A 21,884-nucleotide genomic window follows, 5' to 3' on the forward strand; every position below is an offset into this window, starting at 1 on the left:
GCTGGAACGCTATTCATGTAGCAGTCCCCCGCTGTTTGACGGGCAGGAAACTGCTCTGTGTTTCGGCTGACGACAGAAAGTAGCCCTTCAGCTTCTGGCTTCGGCTGCGATTCCTGCTGAAGTGGAAATAGAAGTGAATCTCCCCATTCTGTGCAGCACAGACATTTCACAAGTGGGGATGGTCTTCTACTTGTGCATGGGTTGATGATGCCGCCTGCCTGACAGATTTGTCACACTTGCTGGTGACGGTTAAAAAGGAGAACACACGTTCTCGAACACACATGTGTAAAGCCACATACGAACCCAATCCACTGATATAAACTGATATTGTAACTTCAAACTTTTAGTAATTAACTGAGAAAAGAAAGACAGTCAGTTAGCGTAATTATAATTAAGATACAGAACACATTTCTTTAAAAGGTGATTTAAGATTGTAATCTAGATACAATCATGTATAGATGAAACAGTGAAACAGAGGCTATGTTTGTAGATGAAATATCTTTGGGTTTTGTGCTGTTGGTCGAACAGAAAAAGATATCTGAATATGTCCCTTTGGGGTCCAGGAATTTAAATGGTCTTTTTCTCTACTATTTTTTAACATTTCAGAGAATAAACTGTCAATCATTTGAGAAAGTAGTCGGTAGATTAATTGATAATGAAAATAATCACTAGTTACCGTCAACAATGATACGTATTTAACTCAATGACTCTATTAAACGCTATGACAGTCAACATCTTGGACCTCTAAAGAGCTGTTTACCGTTACTGTAAGAACCATTAGTGTCACCATGTCTGGCCTTTCAATAGTGGTGTGTTTAGTCACTGGTTCTACATCTTAAGTGCTTCTGTACTGACATACTGCACAGTTTCACTCTGACATACTGTTTATAATACCTATAAATGCTTTAAAGCATTCAGTCAAAAGCAAAGAGTACAAACATTGATGCCACACCCATCACAAACAGGAATCTTGTTTCTGTTATTTTATCAAAGTCATCTGCTGATGAGACTCTCTCGTTAAAAAAAAAAAAAAAAATTCAGAACATTTTTTTCTCCATAATTAGGAGAAGTTGGCTGTATGTGTGCTGGATGGTCTGAACATCCCCAAGTTGTCTGTTAATGGCCTACAATCAAACGCCGCAGGAGCCAACAGCGCTGCATTTTGAGCATCAGTAAGTAGTCTAAATAGTTGTTGAATGTTTTCCAGCGGGTATAAATAACTAACCATTTAGCCATCAGACTGAAGAAACAATAATATGGTGCCACTGATCCTGAGCACCCCCCCCCCCCTTTCTACTTTCTACAATTTACTTTTTCCTTAAGTTCAACTGCAGCCCACATTCAGTCTTATTTCAGGTGTTTATTTGACAGTCACCGGCAGTTTGTGTGATTGTCAGGCTCATATATGATCAACCTGCTTGCACTCACCCCCTTCTAATCCTCTGAGGCTATAATCAATACATCCCTGGTAGACCTTTCTCTCTCTCCCTGCCACTCCACCTTGAGACGCGGTGTGAATTTAAAGGCCACAGCAGTGCGGCGAGGGAAACACCTGTTGGAAAGGAACACCCGCTCACGTAAATCAATTAGCGGCGCGTCAATCAAGTATTGAGCTCCTCACTTAAAAGCACAGGCCCAACACATTAGTAGTCAGCATACTCATAACTTTACTACTTTACTTGCAGACCATTAATCCTTGGAAACAGCCTTTTGTCTGAGCTTGGGCTGAATAACCACAAAGTCAAACAACAGGTTGCAGTTACATTCACACTAATGCTCACATCTGATACTCCTTTCTACTAACCTGCTATTAACCAACATGAGCTCCTGGATCGTGAGCTCATGCACTGCACGGTCTTTTATGCTCCAAACAAAGACTAGCCATGCTAGCAGCTCTGTGAGGCTGTACTGAGGCACAAAGATACTTTAAGCTAAACGCTAAAGTCAGCATGCAAACATGCTTGCAATGTTTGCTAGCATGCTTAGCAAGTTTAGCAAGTAGTGCTTACCATGCTCACCATCCTACAAGTGCAGTTTAGTGCATTAGCATGCTAGCATTTAGCACTAAAGATAAAAGACAGACATGTCGTTATTTTCGGAGGTTTTTATCATAATTTGAAGTGTGGGAATTTTTGACCCAATGGCAGCTGTAAATGAAAAGGTCATGGGCTAAAAAAATTATAGCAATAACAGGATTTTTAAAGGGTGACAGGCAAAAACTAGAAGTTCAGTTGGCATCTATAATACCCTGACTGAAGCATGAGTAGTAGCAAATCAACAGGCTATAGGTCGTTGCTTGCTAGTTACAACTTGCAACCATTAACAGTCGGGTAACAGTTACTAAGACAAACACCAAGGTCACATCATGTGTACCCACAGCAGAGCATTACAACCATTACAACCAGTGGGCGATTTGAGGCGGGATTAGAGGGGGAATGCCATCTCCCTTGTTAGCAAAATGATCAAGCTCTATCCCCCCTGTTAGCCTGCCATCCCCCCTCTTCATCCTCTAGTAGCAGGGAGAGTGTAGGGGCAGGGTTTAGTTGAACATGTCGGCCTAGTCTAGTCACGGTGCTGTCCGTGGTGCTGAAGTAGCAGACATTTGTAATTACACCTTTTTTTTGTCAGTCCTGCCCCTCTGCCAGTTTCATCTTGGATCAATTATTGTATCTAAAATATATACTATAAATAGTCAATACTACACTATTGTATATGCTATATATTCTACAGAGTAGTGTCACCTTCATGATCAAAGTGACAAGTACCAGCGTCTCTTTGCAGAAGAACGAGAGGATCATATAGACACACTGCTGCCTGTAGTATTCCTATAATATACCTATGATCATTCAGCAGGATCTGTGCTGCTAAAAATACACTGCAGATCAAACCACCTCTGGAGCTGTAACCATTTAAGGGGGGACATGACTACAGATGTGATTTTCTCTACAGATGTTTGGTGTAACCTGGGTGTGGAGCTGGTAATGAGACGGACCTCCACCGACTACACCAGACTCTGCTGCTACAGTTACATCATTCAAGGTAAAGTTCACACTGTCAAAACAGGGGTTGGGGTTAACCATCCCCTGTGTTAAAAACCAACAAATCACTGACTGCTTTTAACTACCTAGAGGGACTTTAAAGCCTCCCTATGCCCTTCATTTTCATCCTGGGACTCTATCGCTCCTGCGGAGGTCAGTTTAAAGTGACCTTACCGAGCTCTGTTATTGAAAAGGACACGAATCTGTTTAAAGAACTTTTCTGGACATAAATGCTGTGCCTGTGTTGTTGTCATCAGGGGTGTAGCATTTCTAACACACACACACACACACACACAGGCGCTGCACCCTAAGCCACTATCCTCTCCTACCCACGGATGCTGCTGCTGCTCGCACACATCCTCTGTACAGTATCATGTTGTTGTCCGTGTGTGGTGAGCTCACATTATCTCACATCACAGGGAAATGAACAAAAATGGCTCCTCCCACTCTGCCTTTTGCTCTTTCACACCACCACCCCCACCCTCCCCTCCCCTGGAGAGGGTAGCAGCAGGTGTTATTCTCGTGTAACCTGAAGATTTGGGTGGCAATTAGCATTACCTCTCAGCCCCAGAGAGTTATTTGTGCTTCGTGGCAACAGCAGGGGGACACGAGTCGAGAGTGTTTCAGGGCGCCCGATGAGAGCAGAAATCACGCCTCAAAAACACGTGGGAGAGATTACTCAAATATGCCTCCTTTGTACCCTCCTCACCCCTCTCGCTGCTGCACGGTTGTCTCCCCCCGTGAAGCGTTCGGCTGCAGCCCGCTCCGTTTGCATTTGTTGCGGGATGTCGGAAGCTGTAGAGCACCATAAATAACCCGCACACACTTGCGTTTCACCGTAGCTCGAGGCTTTGACCTTGTGTTATGTTGCCCTTAAGTAGGTATTATAAATGCCCACAACATGACCAAGACAAGGCAACGCACAGCGGCGAAATGATGCATATGATAAAGTGGCTCTGTCTACAACAGGTTCACAATTAATCGTCCACGGTGCAATGGAATAAAAGCAGGATCGGGCTAATGATAAGCATCCTCCTAGGAGGCAATTAACTGCACTGATATTACATAATGACAGCCCACACTTTTCAGTAACATCACCGCTCCAAGGATAGGGCTGCTTTTAAAATATATATAAATATATATATATATATGTGTGTGTGTGTGTGTGTGTGTGTGTGTGTGTGCGTTAAGGGCAGATGTGTGGCTGCACATGCCCACCTTTTCATGTCACCTCACAGACAATCAGCAGGTCAGAAAATGAAACACCTTGAAACTGTCGGGATGCTCCTCGCAAAGAGTGGCGGCTCTTGCCAGGATCTTACCTTTGCTGTTGTCCTCTTCCCTGTTCAGATACATGGCTGTTACTTCACTCCGAGGCTGATGCGATGTCGTTGTCTCAGTTATTTGTTGGTACTCCTCTGGCGTGTATCGTGAACTCCGCTGATGCGGTTTGTAGTAGTGGCTGTTTGTTGTTTTGTTGCTCCTCAACAGCCTCTCCTCTCCTCCTAGTGGATAGGTAGGCAGGCTAACCAGTTTGAGACTCTCTCACTATCTCCCTCCCTCTCTCCTCTCCCTCTTTCTCTCCCTCCCTTCCTCTCTCTCTCTCCCTCTCTCTCCCCCTCTCTTCCTCTCTCCCTCTCTCTCTCTCTAATAACCGCTGGTTCACTGTGGCTCAGAGGACAAAATGGGAAAAAGTGACTTTTTGCAGCTGTGTTGTGGAGTCCTCTCCGCCTGTTTGCTCTGCTGCCACGTGTGACCCTTGATGCTGTTTGTGCATTCATTTGTCATCTTAAAATACATAATATATATTTATATTCATGTCAGATATTTCCATGGGTTAATTGGGACTCTCATTAGTGATAGAAAATAATCTTTTAACAAAGGAAAAGTAGAAATACCCCAATGCACAATTACCAAAGTATTCAACTATGAGCAAAAGTCCTGAATTCATAATTATGCTCGAGTATTATCAGCATTAATTCATTTCCAACGTGGTCCCAGGATGTATGTTCACGCAACGCATAACCTAACATTTGAAAATAGAATCTGCTGCAGTATAGCATTGATTTATTATTACTAATTCATTAATGGGTACATAGCGTTTTAATGCTGTGCCTGATCAATGCAGGGCTAATTTTAGCTGCCTTGCAAGCTGCTGGATAGCTCAGTCCATAAAAATATATCATATTTTATGAGATGATGGTATGTTTTTTGTGTGAAATAGCACTGACATAGACAAAAAATGCACAAAAAATAGACTATTTCAAGCTTCTCCATGTGAGGAGCTGTTGTTTTTTAGTTTTTGTTCTGTTTTTTTTTTTTTCAAATTTGCATAATATAATATAAACATAGTTAGATTTGGGACTGTTGGTCAGCTAAAACCCCTTAAGCTCCGCAAAGTTATGATGGACATTTGTTGCTTTTGTGTGACGCTATATAAACTAAACAGTGACTCAATTAAGTGAGGAATTATGATAATTATTGTTAGTGTGAGTGCAAGTACAAAACCGTGCTCACTGAGTGCTGAGCAAATGTGTTCAGTTATTTCCACGTTTAGATTTCTAAAAGCACAATGTCAAATGAGTCGTTTAAGCAGCAACATGCTGTGGTCTGAATGATACGTTTTAATGGTTCGATTTGTAAAATCTCAGGGACATTCTGTCTTCCGGCCAGTAAACACAGATATAAGGAGAGACTAAGAGGAACCCATCTGGCCCTGTCACTCCAACCATGTCCCACCTGCTGCATATCCATATCCTCATCCCTTATACAAACGGTGGTCAGATGGTCTCGTGTTCAAGCCACTGTCCTGTGCAAGTTTATTGACCACATTATTAGGCACCGGCCAGAGATTAAGAGCTCTCAAGAACTAATTGGGTGCGTCCCCTGCCAGCTTTTGATGCAAGGTAATGTGGCTGCTGTGCAAGTACTCTCCAAATTAGAAGCAGGAGTGAGATGCAGATTATTTTACCACTCAGTATTCAGGCTGTCTTACATCACGCACAGGCAGCCCTGGAGGAACAATTTGTCCGTGACCTTGACTTAGTCCTAGAAAAATCTACTCAGAAGGCAATTTAAAACAATTTCTTCAATTATTTTTCCTTCTAGTTCTCAGAGCAAATTTCTAATTTGTGATGGAACTTCTTGTGACATGGAACGGGTAGACTGAGGCCTGGGACATTATACATTAAATGGGATAAGCCATGACATTTATTAAAACTACGGCACAAAGCTAGCATCAACACTTGTGTAATTAATCTACAATATTTAAATGGAAATCCTTACAGTGCGCGCCCGTCAACCAGTAACCTCCGACCTGAAATCTTTACAATGCGTCCATGCGTACTGTAATGTTTTTAATGTGCTTCACAGCCGTTCAGTGGCTCTCAGCGCGCCCGAGTTATAAATATGCAGCTTCTCCGTACAAGCCTGCAAAATAGAAAGCTAATATTCCATTCAATCATGTGGCTCTCTGATATCGCAGATTACAAATCAATAGGATATGAGTAGAGCTGTACTGTGGATGCAAATGCTGTGAGCATTTGCAACTAACAGTTCGTCTGCGTTTTGTCAATAGAGCTGGGAAGGTCATTTGCTCCAAGCATCCTGCAGTGATTTCCATTTGATTATATTTTGTTTTGAACTGCGCTCCATGCTATTTGTTCACTATTGAGAATCTTTTGCTATTTGTTAGGAGAATTCTCTGCAGACTAATTTGACCACAGTCTATTCCCAGATTTTCCCCTCCTGTGCTCCCAGCATCATTGTGCCTGTCACTGATGCATCTGTCTCCACTGCTATCTATAAATACCCCCTTCTCTCCCCTTCAAAAACCTGATTCCCATTGATTTAGTGACCTATATACACATCAACACCATCCCCTCTCTTCCTCTGGCTCTCTGCTCCTTCTATCGATGGTCCTTTACTGTCTCCACCTCTTCATTTCCCCCTCCCTCTATCGTCCTCTGCCTTTAAGCTCAACTTCAACTACCTTTCCCTCCACCTTCTCTCCTCCTCTTGCTAGAAAGCGTGAAAGACTAAGAATAGTTCACGGTGGGAGCTTAAGTCAGGACACATGAAAGGGATTTGAATGAGCATAAGAACAGTGGCTGGTGCTCATTTCTGTATTTCAAAGTCTCGTCATTGTGGTAAACTGAGCCTTTGGCTAATCTCTTGTGCATGTGTAAACACTGGAGTAGATAGTCTGATGAAAGGAATCTCTCAAAGAGGCAGAAAATTCAATATACGAAATCTGACTCTGGCTGAAATGAGACCTGAATACAAAGACAGAGACGTACAGAAAGACAGCAGTGTGTGTGTGTGTGTGTGTACGTGCGTATGTGTGTGTGTGTGTGCAGGTGCTATGATGTAATTATGCTGCAAAATAGCACCCTGGAAACTAATGCTATAAACAGTAATGTTGAATACATAGCAAACAGCCAGAGATTAATAATGAATAAACCCCTGTCAGAACATCAGTTCTGCTGAAACGTGCAGGAATCATGATTAATTCATAAACCTCAAACATTTGATGGAACCCTCAAGAAAACCCATTTCCATATTCTTGTCAAGCAACTCATAAACACATAGAAACGCCTTATTTATCAAATAAAACCTCACGGATCTCAGGCAAGAAAGGCACGTCTGCATACAAGCAGCACCGCAGCCGCAGGAGATAGAAACTTGCATGACTGACAATAAGACGGCTAGACGGAGAGTGAGCTGGGAGCGCGTGATTTACTGCCACGCCACCCAGGCTCGGCATACACCTGTAGTGTCTTGCACGCCTCACACTCTTCCCACTCCCACCACAGCAGGCCTGCAGCTCTCCTGCGACCCCACACTGACACCTGGTGGCTCCACGAGGAAGCAAATCATTGCAACACAAGTCTCAGCTGTTCTTGTTGCCCCGAGGACCCACAATGTCATCCTCACACTTTTCAAAACATCTCCCTGCTGTTTGGTTTTCACTGCACTAGTACAGACATAAAAAAAAAAGAAAAAGGGCAGCGTCAGCTCTTTTGTATTCTGTCAGGCGACTGCTGGACCTTGAAAGCAGATACAGTGATGGGGTGGTACAAACAACCACATCAGGTAATTTGAGGACAATCAGTTTATTGAACAGCAAATTGTGACAAGGAACACAATATTTCATTTTATTTTTTCCATTGCATTGTCAACAATGTGTAGGACAACTGTGTCATTCACCACACATATTCAGAAACACCCTCTTTGTCACAGAGAGAGACTTTGTAGGTGGAAAGTGGGGTGGGGGTCCTTGTTTTAAAGTGCTGTAATGCACAATTCCTCTTGGAGGAAGACAACAGAGGCGGTGAAGAGCGCTCAGACCCCAGAAGGCCTCCAAGGTCCCTAGTTGCATCATACCTTGTGTGATACTGTAATTCAGATGTTTTTTTGTATGTGTTTTCTTTCTTTTTTTTTCTTTTGGTGTGTGTGTGTTTTTTCCAAGTGTGTGGCTTCTACTTATTGCATATCAGTGAGCTGGTTCACGAAGTTCTTTTAGTGAATGTGTAAAGCACAATTATTTAGATTAAAATGTAATAAACTCTTCACTATAATTATAATACATCTCATAATATCTAAGTTACATTCGTATATCTGATTGATTTAGAATATGTAGGCGATATACATTATGTGGATAACTGTTGATGGCTAGTCTGGTGGACACCATCTCATAGGTCTCTTATCCTGTCGTCTCAGCCCTATGGATCAAGTTTTACAGACATAGATAAACTTTCTCACGAGATCAAAAAGATAATCTCAATCTACACCTCCACTGTAATAAATCAGACTTAAATCCATGTCTGCCTAAGCAGACATTGTTTTAAAAAGGACTTTGTCTGAGTGGGCCATGTGTTCTCTTGTGCCTAAGAATCCTTTGTGCTTTCTTTGATTGTTTACACTCTAAGTCATACATTTGGTGTTGTAGAGCTCCTCCGCATTAACCCGCAACCCCGGGCGGTGGATGCCGGAGAGAGTAGGTGGCAGAGGAGTGTGACAGATAGAGGGGAAGAGGGGAGAGAGCGTGGGTCTGACAATCAAAGAGAAAAATACCGCAGTGTCACACTAACGACTACACATCAACTACAGCACTACACAGTCAGACACGCACACGCACGCGCACACATACGTAACCAAATGCACAAGGTTAGTGAAAATTCACAGCTGTGTCAAACAAAATGACTTTGCACAACGTTTTCAAGATTAAACCAAGAACAGACAATAAAATCTGAAAACAAACAAGAGAGGAGTCGGGTGGGGGGGCTCAAAAATCATAACAGTAATCTCAACAACACAAAAACAGGCATTATGATCACAATAACAGCATACATATATATATATATGCCTATATATATACATATGAGATGAACTGGCAATCGGAATGTTGAAAACAACTACATCAGGTATTTATAAAGACCAGCTCACACGAGTAGGCAGGTCTCTCTTTTTTTTTGCCATTTTCCTGTGGCTCAGCTGTCATCTGTCAACATGGCTGGAGGTGCCAGTCGATGTCTAGCAGTTCTGTTGCTCCTCCCTGACCTATGGCTTTCAGTTAAGACACTGATAAAGCTGAGATTTGCTAGCATGTGAGTCAGTCAGTGCCATTGTGGTCGTACTGCAGCAACCTCATGAAAGAAGCACCATTCAAAAAAGACAGATGTTAGATTTACAGTCTAATGTCAGCAGGTCCCTACTGGCCTTGTCCAGGGTGTGTTTCATTTATTTCATTTCCAGAGCAGTTTAAATAGTGCCATAGGTCATTTACTTGAAACTAACTACATTTCTATCATCATTATATGATGCTTCATTTGGTCCTCATTGCTAAAACTGCAGGAAACAGGACAATAGGCCAACTCAATTTAACCAATAGCTACGGAGAAATGGCACCTCCAAAAAACCATCCTAGATCTACACTTGTGTTCCCCTTTGCATACAGTTAAAAAAAAAACCCTCATCAGTATACTGCATTTAAGTTCGAATGATGCTTGCTGCATTAAAACATGTTCCTTCATTTGATATGTCCACATCATCGTAACATAAAATCACCACAATATGGATTGGGGGGGGGGCTGGAGAGGTAGGTGTGCAAATAAGCCATCATGTACAAAACAAACAATTAATCCTAAAACATAAAGTTCATATCATCTGCATATGTACAATATAGTTCAGGTGGACACTTTTGACACAGAAAAAAACAACACATACAAATATATAGTGCTATACTGCCTATAGAAAGGAATATTGATAAATAGATCTCACTCCCACAAATGATAACACACTAAAAAGTTGCATTGCACATCTACAGTGCAACAGTACAATTGACAAGCTGCTTGAACAGCGGGAGCGAGGAAGGAATGTGATTGGATAATACACATCAAAGTCACCTTGATCTCCGGCGAGATAAACCAATGGCAGGGCTTCAGTGTTGTGATGCATAAACAAGATACGACAGTGCTGCTTTCCCCAGCAGCTTAAAGCAAACAAAACCTCTAAAGCAAACAAGCAGAGATGTTTGGTAAAACTCACAGAACACTGAAACCACACTGGTTTAATTTTTTTTTGATAAAGAAATGTTTTTCATTAGCTCTTTGGGTCCTGCCACTGAATTCAAGTTTGGACAAAGAATTTAAATTGAGTGGGAACTCATCTGTAAACAATAATAATCATATGTGAATCTAGGGGGTCTGAAATACTCCAGCTCGGTCTCACTGGCTCCACAATGGATGACTGTACTTGTGAGGCCTCAGTATGAAATGTCTGACCATTTGTCAACATAACTGCTGAATATCTACTAATAATCTGGCATTCTATTAAAATTACTTTCAACCCATTTAGTGTGTGAATGCACAATGAATCACGCAGGGCAGAAAACTGCTGCTGCACTGCTCTCCAAGGACTGAAATTTTAAGCGCACTGCACTTTTGGCCACGATCCAATCAGTGATGTCACAGCAGGTGTTTTCCATCGTCTGTCAAAGGCAAAGCCCCCGTTGTGACATGACTGATTGGGGTGTGGTCACGAGTACAAAATGCTTGACAATTTCAACCCATGCAAAGAAGTGCAGAAGCAGTTTTTTGCGTGCAGGTTGAACAAAGTGTACATTTTGGCAGTGCACCGTGCCCAGATGTTGTACACCGTCTCTCCAGAGCAGTGTGTGACTACGAAACACGAGACATCTTTCACAGAGGCAAAACAGTCGAACCATTGTGGTTGCACTAAATATCAGATGGAACCTGATCTACTTATAATGCCAAGGCAATAAAAGTCTGCTCGGAGCTGAATGGCTGAGTTCATTATGACCACTTACAGGAAGGGATGTGGCTTCTCAGGAAAGATCACAGGGGGTGTGATGGTATCAGATCAACACATTCCCTGGGTCTTTGTCTGAAACAGAGGCATATGTTTTGCTTTAATTCTAAGTATATTGTCCTTTAAGACATAAAGACTGTGGGAATCCTTTCAATAGAATTTTAATAAATATTCTACCAGATCTAAAGTTCTCAAATATCTTTGTAATTAAAGTATGGGCATTTGATTTAGCTAGTTACCATTAATAATTAAAACCTAGTAGTAATTTAATACCTAATTGTACATTAGGTATTGTAGGGCTTGCAGAACTGCAGCAACCAAGGGCAGTACATTTACTTTGAAAAATCAACAATCATATTTAAAAACGCAATAAAATGGAATTATAAACCAAAATTCCTTTAAAACTTCAACTGAGATTTGTGGCTTCATTTCCAGAGAGCTAGCTGAGCATGGCTACTGGAATGTTGTGTGCCACCACAGGCAGCTTGGCAAACAAAGGCTCCCTCCTAAACTATTTCAACATTCAACACAAGAAATTTAAAACAAAATGTACTGACTGGTCATGCTTTGACCCATTAAAAACTTCTTTCAGAATGAGATGAATCCACACGCAGTTGGTGTGATGCATTATGGGAGGGAAAGGCAGAAAGGAGGTGCTTCTTAGTTGTCTTTTTTAGGCAAGAAGCTGAGGATAAATTCACCCACACCCAGGAAGTAGACCACCTGGGCGATGCCAAACAGAGGTGCGATGACCAAGGCTCGACAGTAGGCTCCCTTCAGGAAGGCTGTTGGACCCTCATTACGCATGATTTTCCTAGAGAGCAAATGAAACTTCATTATAATAAATGATTCATGCAACCAACATGTGCCAGTAGATGCTGGTGTTTTATCTCCGCCTATTTAAATGTGTGTTTCTTAATACCATATCAACTGTATTGTCTGTTAGCTCTGCTGTTCTCATTGTTTTTTGTTGAGACGCTTGTGTGATAATGCGCCTCAAATACTCTTTGACTTTTGACTATAAAGACAGCATCACACATGCTGCAGCAGTAAAGACATAATGAGGTCACCTGATACAGTCAGTCACTCCACTGTACGTGTCTTCTGTGCTCCCTCGGTTCAGCGACTGCAGTCTAGTCTTTATCACTGCAACGCACACAGAGCTCCGGTGAATATGTAACATCAACCAACGGTGCACACATTGCTGTAACAATGTCCCACTGCTCACCATCAACCGGGTTGACAGCAACAGCCGCCGTGCTCCCTGCAAGGCAGCCTGATATAAAGGACACGTAGAAAGGAGCGGGCCCATCTGTGCCTTTTTTGCCCAGATTATTCAGGTTGGCAAAAAGGGGGAAATATATGATGGAGAAAGGGACATCCCTACAAAAAGAGACAATTAAGACAGACAATCAGATTAACTCACACAAAGAGCTGGTTGGCAAAATTGTCACCTAGTTGTCAGATGTGTTTTACCTGAGCAGTGTGGCACCAAGGCCTTTATACAGCCCAGCAATACCCTTTTCCCTCAGTAGTTCTCTGGTGAGCTGCATGGCTGTCGGGGACTTGGTCTCAACAGTGCCTGCTGCCACCGTCTCCGGCATCAGCTTCCTCTGAGCCGCTGTGGAGCATAAGAAACGCAACATTGACAACAGCAAACCTTTCATGTAAAGCTACTGATATAACAAAATGCAGAGAAAAGGTATATGGGCAGACATTTTGAATTCATAACAGTAAGAAGAAAGCAAAAGAAAACTGTTGTAATCTGCGACATGACCACATGAGGCCACTGTTTCTCCAGTTTATCCCCTACACTACACCACACCAAACCACCATCTGGTTCTCATTTCCTCTTACCAATTCGTCCAGCATCTTGGAGCTGGATTTTCAACATCTCCATAGGAGTTGTGACAATAACCTGCGACAAAACAAAATGAAAGTGTCAGGTGACAGTGCTGAAATATGCGCAGTGTGAACAAATCAGTTGAGTGTGATTGTAAATGTGAAGGAATTTGAAAGTCATAGTTTAGGACGGATTAGCATTGAGTGTGTCAGGCAAAACCAGTGTCCAGTGTAAATCTACTGGCATCCATTTGCTAAATGTCAGCTCTTGTTTTCCTCTGTAATCCACACAGTAGTAACTAGTTAATTCGATTAAGGGTGAGATGGCCATGTTCTCAGCTGCAATCTTAATCCAAGGTCTGCTACACTTAATCTAATCACATTCCTCGGGCTTGAAGCCTTTGCCCTCATTGACAACAGGCATTTCCCTCTGACTCACTCACTCAGCGCACATGGCCAAGCACTCTCACGTCTTATCTGATCACTCAAATCTAGCTGCCATTGTATCGCCTGCTAACGGGACAACATTTCAGTGATTAAAAATCATTCAGGGAACAATTTGCAGAGACAAACTGCGAGCATGTCTCTGCGGCTGCCACCTCTCAATATGTACGTGGTGGTGGCTAATTCTGGCCGCAGGCACTGACAAATGAGGCTGAGGTTTGTTTGGTCTGTGTGCGAGCTGACACTGGCAGAAGTTCCCTATGGAGCTCACTCACTCACCTGGCATGTACCTGCTCCGCACCCAGCCAGCATCTCTTTGAACAGAGTGAGTTTTCTGGAAAAAGAAGGAGAAATCAAATTAAAGCATGGACAAGACTGACAGTGTGAGAGCCAGACATCTTTATTTTTAGAAAAGGAGTTGTCACCACCTGGTGATGCTAATCTTTGTCTTTCATAGGGCCCTATCAACATGTCAGGCACAAGGACAGATTAATAATTCACAAGGTGAGCGGCAGGGCCGGACAAGTCAATCATTCATCAGCCTGCATGTTTGTCACCATAGAGGCAGAGATAGATGCCCCAGACACCTTCAGGTTTATCTTTGCAGACAATGCTCATGGGGAACAATGGGCGCTTGACTTCTGCAACACCAGATGATGGTTGCCAACGTCTGACAAGAGACACCATTATGTGCTAATTATACTTGGTGAGGTGATTCCAGACAGGACTTCTGCTGACACACTGTACAAGCAATTCTGTATTTTTAAATAGGACTGTTAACAAACCGCCGTGAAATGCTTGGAGGAGATGACAGAATGGTGGAGGATTAACTAGAAGCTCGGTGAGAACACAGACAGCTAATGTGTCAGGTTACATGTTAGTAAACACGCCAGTTAATCAGAGTGTGAATGAGGGGAGTGGGTGTGTGTCAGTCAGCCTGTCAGCACTTTCATGCCTCACCCATCCTTGGAGAGGTGATGCCTGAAGAAGTCGTTGGCAGCCAATTTGATGGCTTTTTCTGGCGTGACTAGTGTTAAGTTCACCGCTGCTCCTGAGAGGATAAAAAGGGCAGAGAAGAAGAAAGAACAGACAAAGGAGAGAGAGAGAGAGAATGAGGTGGAAAGTCTTCGAGATAATTGCCTGTAATTTGATGTCTGTGGCCTCACAATGAAACTGAAAGCAATAGATTTCACAAGAATCTCCTGTCAAAGTTAAACACTTACCTCGGTACATCCCAAAGTACCCCTCTGACCGGATGGTCTTAATAAGGCAATCTGACCTGAAACACAAATACAAAATGTGGTGTGTTAGCCAAAGTGCGGCCGAAAACTCTGATGGCAGGCTAGGTGATACTCCTATTAGTTCAGCCTACATGCAAGCAACAGTGAGTTTGAGACTGTTCTTATTGTAAAATGCAGAAATCTCATACATGCTGGTGTAAAGGCGAGATCCATTTTGCTGGTTTTGCAAGCGAGTCTTGGCCAGGTCAATGGGAAACACACAGGTCACTCCAATTAGGCCAGCGATCCCCCCATTGATCAATTTGGCAGGCAAACTGGATGAAGGTGAGGAGCACACAGGAAGAGACAAGGAATATGACATCAATAGATGAAAACAAGGCCACAGTGCTGCTTTTTGCTGCCGTTCCACATTCAACCTCACCTGATCTGCTTGTCAGCCATTTATATCAGGCCCTGGCTGGTCAAAGTGTCAACCTGTGTGTTAGCTAGACACTCGGTAGGTCGTCCTTGTCTTTCGTTGTTTGCTACAGTGGTGTCCTGCTGTCCAAGTGGGATTACGTTGTCTGATTATGCTTTGTCCACTTGTCTTCTTGCAGTAGTTCAGATCAGGTTTGAGGATGTCTGTACAGAAATAGCAAAGAACATGTTCACATTAAACACTCTCCACGGTGGCTGTTAACAGAGGTGCTGCAACAAAACGAGGATCAGCACATGATAAAAGCTAGAATGAAGCAGTGTAGCCTACAACACAGGCTAAGTTTTGCATCACCAAAATACACTGCAAAAAGTACAAATAGTTGTTTTGTATCTATACCAGTTAGTTAGAGCTGCAACTAACCGTTGCTTTCATTATCAGTTATTAGTTGTTTGGTCTAAAGCCCAAGGTGGTGTGATTTAATTGCTCGTCTTGTTACATTAGGATCATTTGGCAGACACTTCTGTCCAAAGGAACAGGAGCTACAGGTCATCAGAAATTGGAAGTGCAAAAGCCTTAGCACTGACATAAAAACTGAGAGTATTCGCACTTTCGGCTGTTTCAGCCCTCTGTCCACACAGTGTTTTTCCTCACCCTAAATTTAGCTTTACCGAAACTGCCTCCAGAGTGAATACATCCTAAATCCTTGGTATTTAACTGTAGATGATTACATAAATAATAAGGACATAAGACACATGTCAATAGTTTACCATTGCACTGCACAATTTGGCAATAGCTCCTTAAAAATAGAGCTTTAGCGATCACTGTAGAGGGATTATTTTCTGTTTCACAAATTATCATCACTGGAACATCTGTGCGTCATGCGTCCTTGAACACTCATGTTTTATGCAAAAGCTTTTTCACTGTGAAACTGAAGTCATATCAGAACCTCTATCCTTTGGCTGCTGAAACAGTCATGTTTGAGCAAACAGATGAAATATCTCGAAAGATGCTCCCCATTTTTGGAACAGGATGCCCTCAGTATGAAAAAAATGCTTCCAATTTCCCCTTTTATTCTCTCCACCCCCTCCATCCACCAATCACAACCTGCCTCTGCGTGAGCAACCCGCCTCCTCCTCTCTCCTCCTCTCTCCTCCTCACCAGCCCTCCCCCATCATTTCCCTCAGTCACGAGTCACGACTCTCAAACACAGCTTTTCCGGCTCAGATCTTTGCTGACTTGTGGGTTTCTTTGAGAAGTGCAACTGCGTACACTCGTTGGAAATCAGTATGACTAATTCCTGAGATTCAGAGGGACTGCATAGCATTCGTGAAAGGTTTGATTTCGATATCTCTGCATGAATGCAGCTGTGGTCTGGTGTGTTTGGTTTGGATGGGCACTTGAGGCCCTGGCTGGCTGCTCCAGAGGTGCAGCAGGGAGGAGGAGAGGAGGTGTCAGAACAGGTCAGCGAGCCGCCTCTTTGGTCTCTGTTGGCTGGTTGTTCTCCTCTCTGCTCCCTGGAGTTTCACACAGCCGACTTCACAGCCCTTCTGCGTCACTCATCTCCCTCTAACTGCTCACGGACCTCACCATTTTCTCACATAACTGTATGCTGCTTTTGTGTCCCTATTTCCTGTCACTGACTTCCCCCTGAACAGGCTGTGAACTCCACAATCACCACACTGATTTCTCTTTGTACCATAATTCACAGACGACTACATGTTCTGTTGGTACAGGAGAAAACGTATGGGCTGTAAAGAGCGCTACAGTCTTACATGAGTCACCCATCAAGCTGACATCTCCCTCCTTTTTTAACACGCTTGCAGCATTACTTGTCCACTTCAGTTCATCTACACTACACAACTGTGCCCACACCAGAATATTTATTTGACCCACAGTCATAGCCTGGCTGTACTGTCTATTCCTGACAATTGGAGTCTGTACGGAAACAACTGGCCTCAGTGTCCACAGCATAGCAGCATCACCCATCAATGAAATGTCCAAGGAATTCCTTTTATTCTCACAGCACAAGAAAACATACCAAACTGTCAGAAACCTGCAGGGGAACTGATATTTCTTCTCCTCCAGACTAAACTACATAAGAGGGGAGTTACATACGTCTGACCAGACCTAATTACAAAGACCAAAAAAAAGGAGAAAGATTTGAAGTGACTGAAAACGTCTTTATCAAACTAGCCAACCAGAAGAGACTTTAAACATTTCTCTCATATACACACAAAAACACACACACAGAGGTCATCTTTGAGTTTGTACCTCTCCAGCAGATAAGGACTGATGAGTAAACAAAAGATGAGGTGATTATGCAACTTGGCAGCCAAGCAGAACCTTTAACTTCAAACTTAACCCAGCCCTCTAGCCCAACTACAGACGCACTTGATTAAACAGCTACTAAAGAGTCCAGGCACCGACAGATAACGGCTCTGTTTTTGACCCTTGTTCATCATTTCGACTTGAGCAACGAGGCAATAAACACTCACAACACTTACGTTGAACCTTGTCAGTAAAGCAGCAGGCAATCTTCATTTGCTAAAGGTTAAGCTATTAAATTAACTTCAACTTTTAAAATATGTTAGCTCACAGTCCAACGTTTAAAGTCAAATACTTAAAGATAATGATCCACTTCATGTAATCCCTCAAAGGTGGAGCAGAGGGTGTGTCAGCATACAGATTTAAAAACCATTGATGAAGACTGCGTGTTACAAGTGCAATAATGAACTACAATAACATCTCAAACACAGACAGGGGTCATAAATATGATACTTGCTTTCTTAAGTTTTGTGACTCACTTGGAAAGCTGCTGATTATGACAAAAGAATAAATAACAATAATTATTAAATAATACGTTGATTCATATGTAATTAAGGTATTATGTAGTTGAGGTAATGTGTGGAAGAATATGATGAATAAAATGCCCATAATACATGTTGTTAAATCTTTCTGGATGTAATTTCAATTTAATACAATCAATCACTTACTGTGCATTTTTGTATAATTTAGATTTACGACTCACACTAGGATGATAGCTGATAACTGCTGGGATGGTTTCGTGTAACATTTTCAACTTTTTTACTTCACTTTCTAACATTTTCAACCATTGTGAGGAGTTAAATACAATAAGTGAAAGAGAAGATGAGAAGCTTTGCTAAAAAACACAACACACGGGTAGCTAGTTGTTTTGACTAAATCCGCAGTACGGCATGTCTCAATCACAAAAGACTAAAAAAAATATATATCCCTGCAGATACGGGAAATCTGGAGACAAATCCACAGAAGTTTTCCTATGCAAAACTCAATGCAAATTATACTCCTTTCATTCAAATCAATCAGAGGGAAGTTTACCTTATCTATCACAGCTCCTTGACTACCTCTGTCCTCGTGTGCCAAGCAGACTAAAGGTCTTGCTACTAAATGCCTGTGAGCTTGGTGATTGACAGGAGGAAGTGAGTGACTAAAGTGACAAAGCACTGTGCTGGTCAGCACTCCATTCACGTGACTGTAAAGAAAGGAAAATCACACAGGCCCTTCTTCATTATCTTAGAGCAGGCTGTTGTTACCAGTCCATCTGTCTCACATGAACTGGTTTGATTAAGCACTGTGAGCACTAAGCCATCGACTGAAGAAATGCGCTGAGAACCGTTTCAGACACAAGCGTGTTTCTGCAATCCTCCATCAGATGTCAAGCTCTTCTCTCAGCTGCAAGAGCACAAAGGCCAGATCTCATATACAGCCCAGTCTGTCCAATTTTCATTCCTTCTGGAGCCATTACTTTCTAGTATTAATAATTTGTGGGTATCATTTAAGTCGACTGAAAAGCTGCTATTATATCACTTAATAATTGTACGTGTTAGTTGCATCAATTATTTCTTAAAGGACTGGATATTAAATAGTTCTCTACACTGGCAGCTGTATTTCTACTGTTCTGCACAATAAACCTGACAGCTGCTATGATGCTGTTATCGTGCTCTTTTTTATTTATTTATTTAAGTGGTTTATAAGATGCTGTCTATTTTTGGACACCTACAGCAGTGTGGAAACAAGGGATGAAATTTGTGGTGTCACAGATAAATCTGATTAATATTCCCTCTTCCCTACAGCATCAGGATTATAAACCTAATGCCTACTTATGAAAGCTCTCTCGCAATCTCCATTTACAACCAGTGGAGTGAGAGTTATAAGTCCTCTGCACGAGTTCATATTGCTGCCATTAAACCTGCACTGTAATGCATTGTTGGAATCACCTGCTGTAGATCAGAAATAACAGTTCAACTTTCAGGCGGCAAAAATGCCCCTTTGGTGCAGAGAGGTGGTGTAGTGTTTAGTCCCTCCTCTGACACCACAGGTATCCCTGGTGGCCCAGTTTCTAAAGTCACCTGGGGCTTTTCTCTTGCATCTCCTCTGTTTTGCTTCCCTCTCAGCTTTCCTGCAGCCTTGATAGGCAAATAATAAAACCACTGTCTGTCGGCTTTCCATAGACAGAAAGCCAAATGCGGCATTGAAGCATCTAGTTACAGTTTGCAGATTACAGTGAGGCCTTGAATGGCCTAAAGGACTAACATTTGCACAACAGTACAGCATCTTGCCACGAGCATGGCTATACATCATTTCCATTCAGTGCGCATATACCAGTGACATTTAGTAGTCCTTGGCTCTGGGATTTTAGCATACTTTCAGGAAAGGCTGTATGTGTGTAGCCTTGCATGCAGAGTAAATTAATATTTTACACAGTGTAGTTGTTTCGACTGAATGAAAGCCAAAAAGGTACAACAGTTCCACTGGAAAGCATAGGATGTCACCTTACACCCAAGAATGGCTCACCTCATCAATTATTTCAAGGCTGCAGGAATGCTTTAGTGCACTGCTTGGCCTCAACATAACCTATCCAACACACTGGGAAAAGTTGCTTCTTCTAAAAGCATGCATTGCTCGACATCATGCTCAACAGTACAATGTCCCCTAATGTGTGCTTTTAAGGAGGTTTGAGGCCTCAGCAGAGATAAGGGGGTAAATAGAATAGCAAGGTGGCTAAAATCCCAGGACTTATTTGAGCGCAATACCCCATCTTGGCTTCCTTTCATCCTGTACTACAACGATAACAGCATGTTAATGTTTACCTTAAGTCTGCCTGTCAGAGGTGAGGAGCTCCACTTTTCTCTACCAGTGAAAAAGGGAGGTGGTACAGATTGAGTGGGTTTACCCTCCACTTCCAACATCCCAGCCCACATGATGATTGCACCCTCACTACTGAGCGGAGACAGGTGTTGCACCAAAAAAAAAAAAAAAAAACGATCATCTGCCAAAAACTGAGTCTATCGGCCAGTTTATACGTCTACAGCTGCTTTTATCCGAATCAAACCGTCCTGACGTGCACACAACTTGATGTCCGTGGTAATAGTGAAGGTATTCCTCTGTGAAACTTTAACATTTCATGTAAGTGAATAATCACAATTGTGGCCAAAGAAGTTCAGTTTATAGCGTAATCATGCACGACACTTATGTGATTATAGGAAATACTATACTATTGTCTCTGACGTTTACATGTGTTTAATGTATAATAATCTTGTTTAGGCCTACATTTGGAAACTAGGCTGCATTTAACATGATTTACTGATGGGTTTTATATAAAGTAAAGAAATGGTCTCTTTTGCAATTATTCTTACGACTCTGCATTATTTCACCTGCCAGACTCTTACCAATCCGATCACTTTCACCTGTTTAAAAAGAAAACAGACGGTAGTTCTTGGCGGACGATGACCGACAGAGGGCGGCCGCAGTGGCCCCTTGCAGGTCTGAGAGAGGTTCGGTAACCGGTCCGGTTACTCTGTGGCAACATCTAAACCGAGCCAGCTAAAATGTCCTCACAAACCATGAAACTTGAGATAACAAGTCTCTAAAATAACGATATAACGCTACACCTGTGCCGAACGGCTCGCCGGCTTCACGGGCAAAATATGACAACGCACATTAAGCAGCATATTACCAGAAGGATAACCGTTATTCGTGACTCATAACGTTGATGCCGACACCGTAACGTTAGTAGCTTAAATTTCAACAGTCTGTCACAAGCCTGCCGTTAACGTTACATCTTTGAACCCACCACATGTTGAAAATGTTAGCTTTGTCACATAACGGAAAAAAAGGTTTGCTGCCTCTCACAACCAAGCGACAACCCCACATACAATCACATCCCAGTCTGAAATGCTAGCTAGCTTTCCATGTCGCGTTATCCCGCTTATTCTAAACAGGACGTTTATCTTAACATGTCGCATTCCCGTTATTCTCAGGTGAGATTTTCAATGGCTTCAAGCCAATACACACGTTTTCTGTATCAGACACCCGCCAACAAGACTTGAGCGTTAATTGCATCCCTTTATCTACATACCGCACACATAGAGCCGTTTCCGTTATGTCTCCTGGTGTGGTTGTGGTGTGAAATCAAAGCCTTTTACTGTCTGTATCTTTGGCTGACAGACCGACAGCAGCTAACCTACCGGCGTTACTAGCATTTGAGTCCAGCGGAGGGAGGTGGAGGAGGTGGGAGTGAGAGCAGGCAGG

At 42.5% G+C, this 21,884-nt stretch overlaps 1 protein-coding gene across 2 annotated transcripts; it reads right to left on the bottom strand.

The window, feature by feature from the left end:
• Window positions 1-8,147: 8,147 nt before the first annotated feature.
• slc25a22a (solute carrier family 25 member 22a) lies at window positions 8,148-21,844 on the bottom strand. 2 transcript variants are annotated; one of them, XM_041938641.1, is made up of 11 exons: window positions 21,712-21,844; window positions 15,318-15,517; window positions 15,085-15,210; window positions 14,879-14,934; window positions 14,616-14,706; window positions 13,935-13,989; window positions 13,227-13,287; window positions 12,846-12,990; window positions 12,598-12,752; window positions 12,440-12,515; window positions 8,148-12,183 (listed from the first exon to the last, which is right to left on the bottom strand). In XM_041938641.1, exons 2-11 carry the CDS (start codon window positions 15,335-15,337, stop codon window positions 12,030-12,032), a joined length of 939 nt encoding a protein of 312 aa, XP_041794575.1. In that variant the 5' UTR covers window positions 15,338-15,517; window positions 21,712-21,844; the 3' UTR covers window positions 8,148-12,029. The 2 variants fall into 2 exon arrangements, with proteins under 2 accessions (XP_041794575.1, XP_041794574.1); XM_041938640.1 differs by lacking the exon at window positions 21,712-21,844 and adding an exon at window positions 18,672-18,730.
• Between the last annotated feature and the right edge of the window lie 40 nt (window positions 21,845-21,884).

The sequence above is a fragment of the Chelmon rostratus genome, chromosome 6 (assembly GCF_017976325.1).
Source record: "Chelmon rostratus isolate fCheRos1 chromosome 6, fCheRos1.pri, whole genome shotgun sequence".
Lineage (NCBI taxonomy): Eukaryota > Metazoa > Chordata > Actinopteri > Chaetodontiformes > Chaetodontidae > Chelmon > Chelmon rostratus.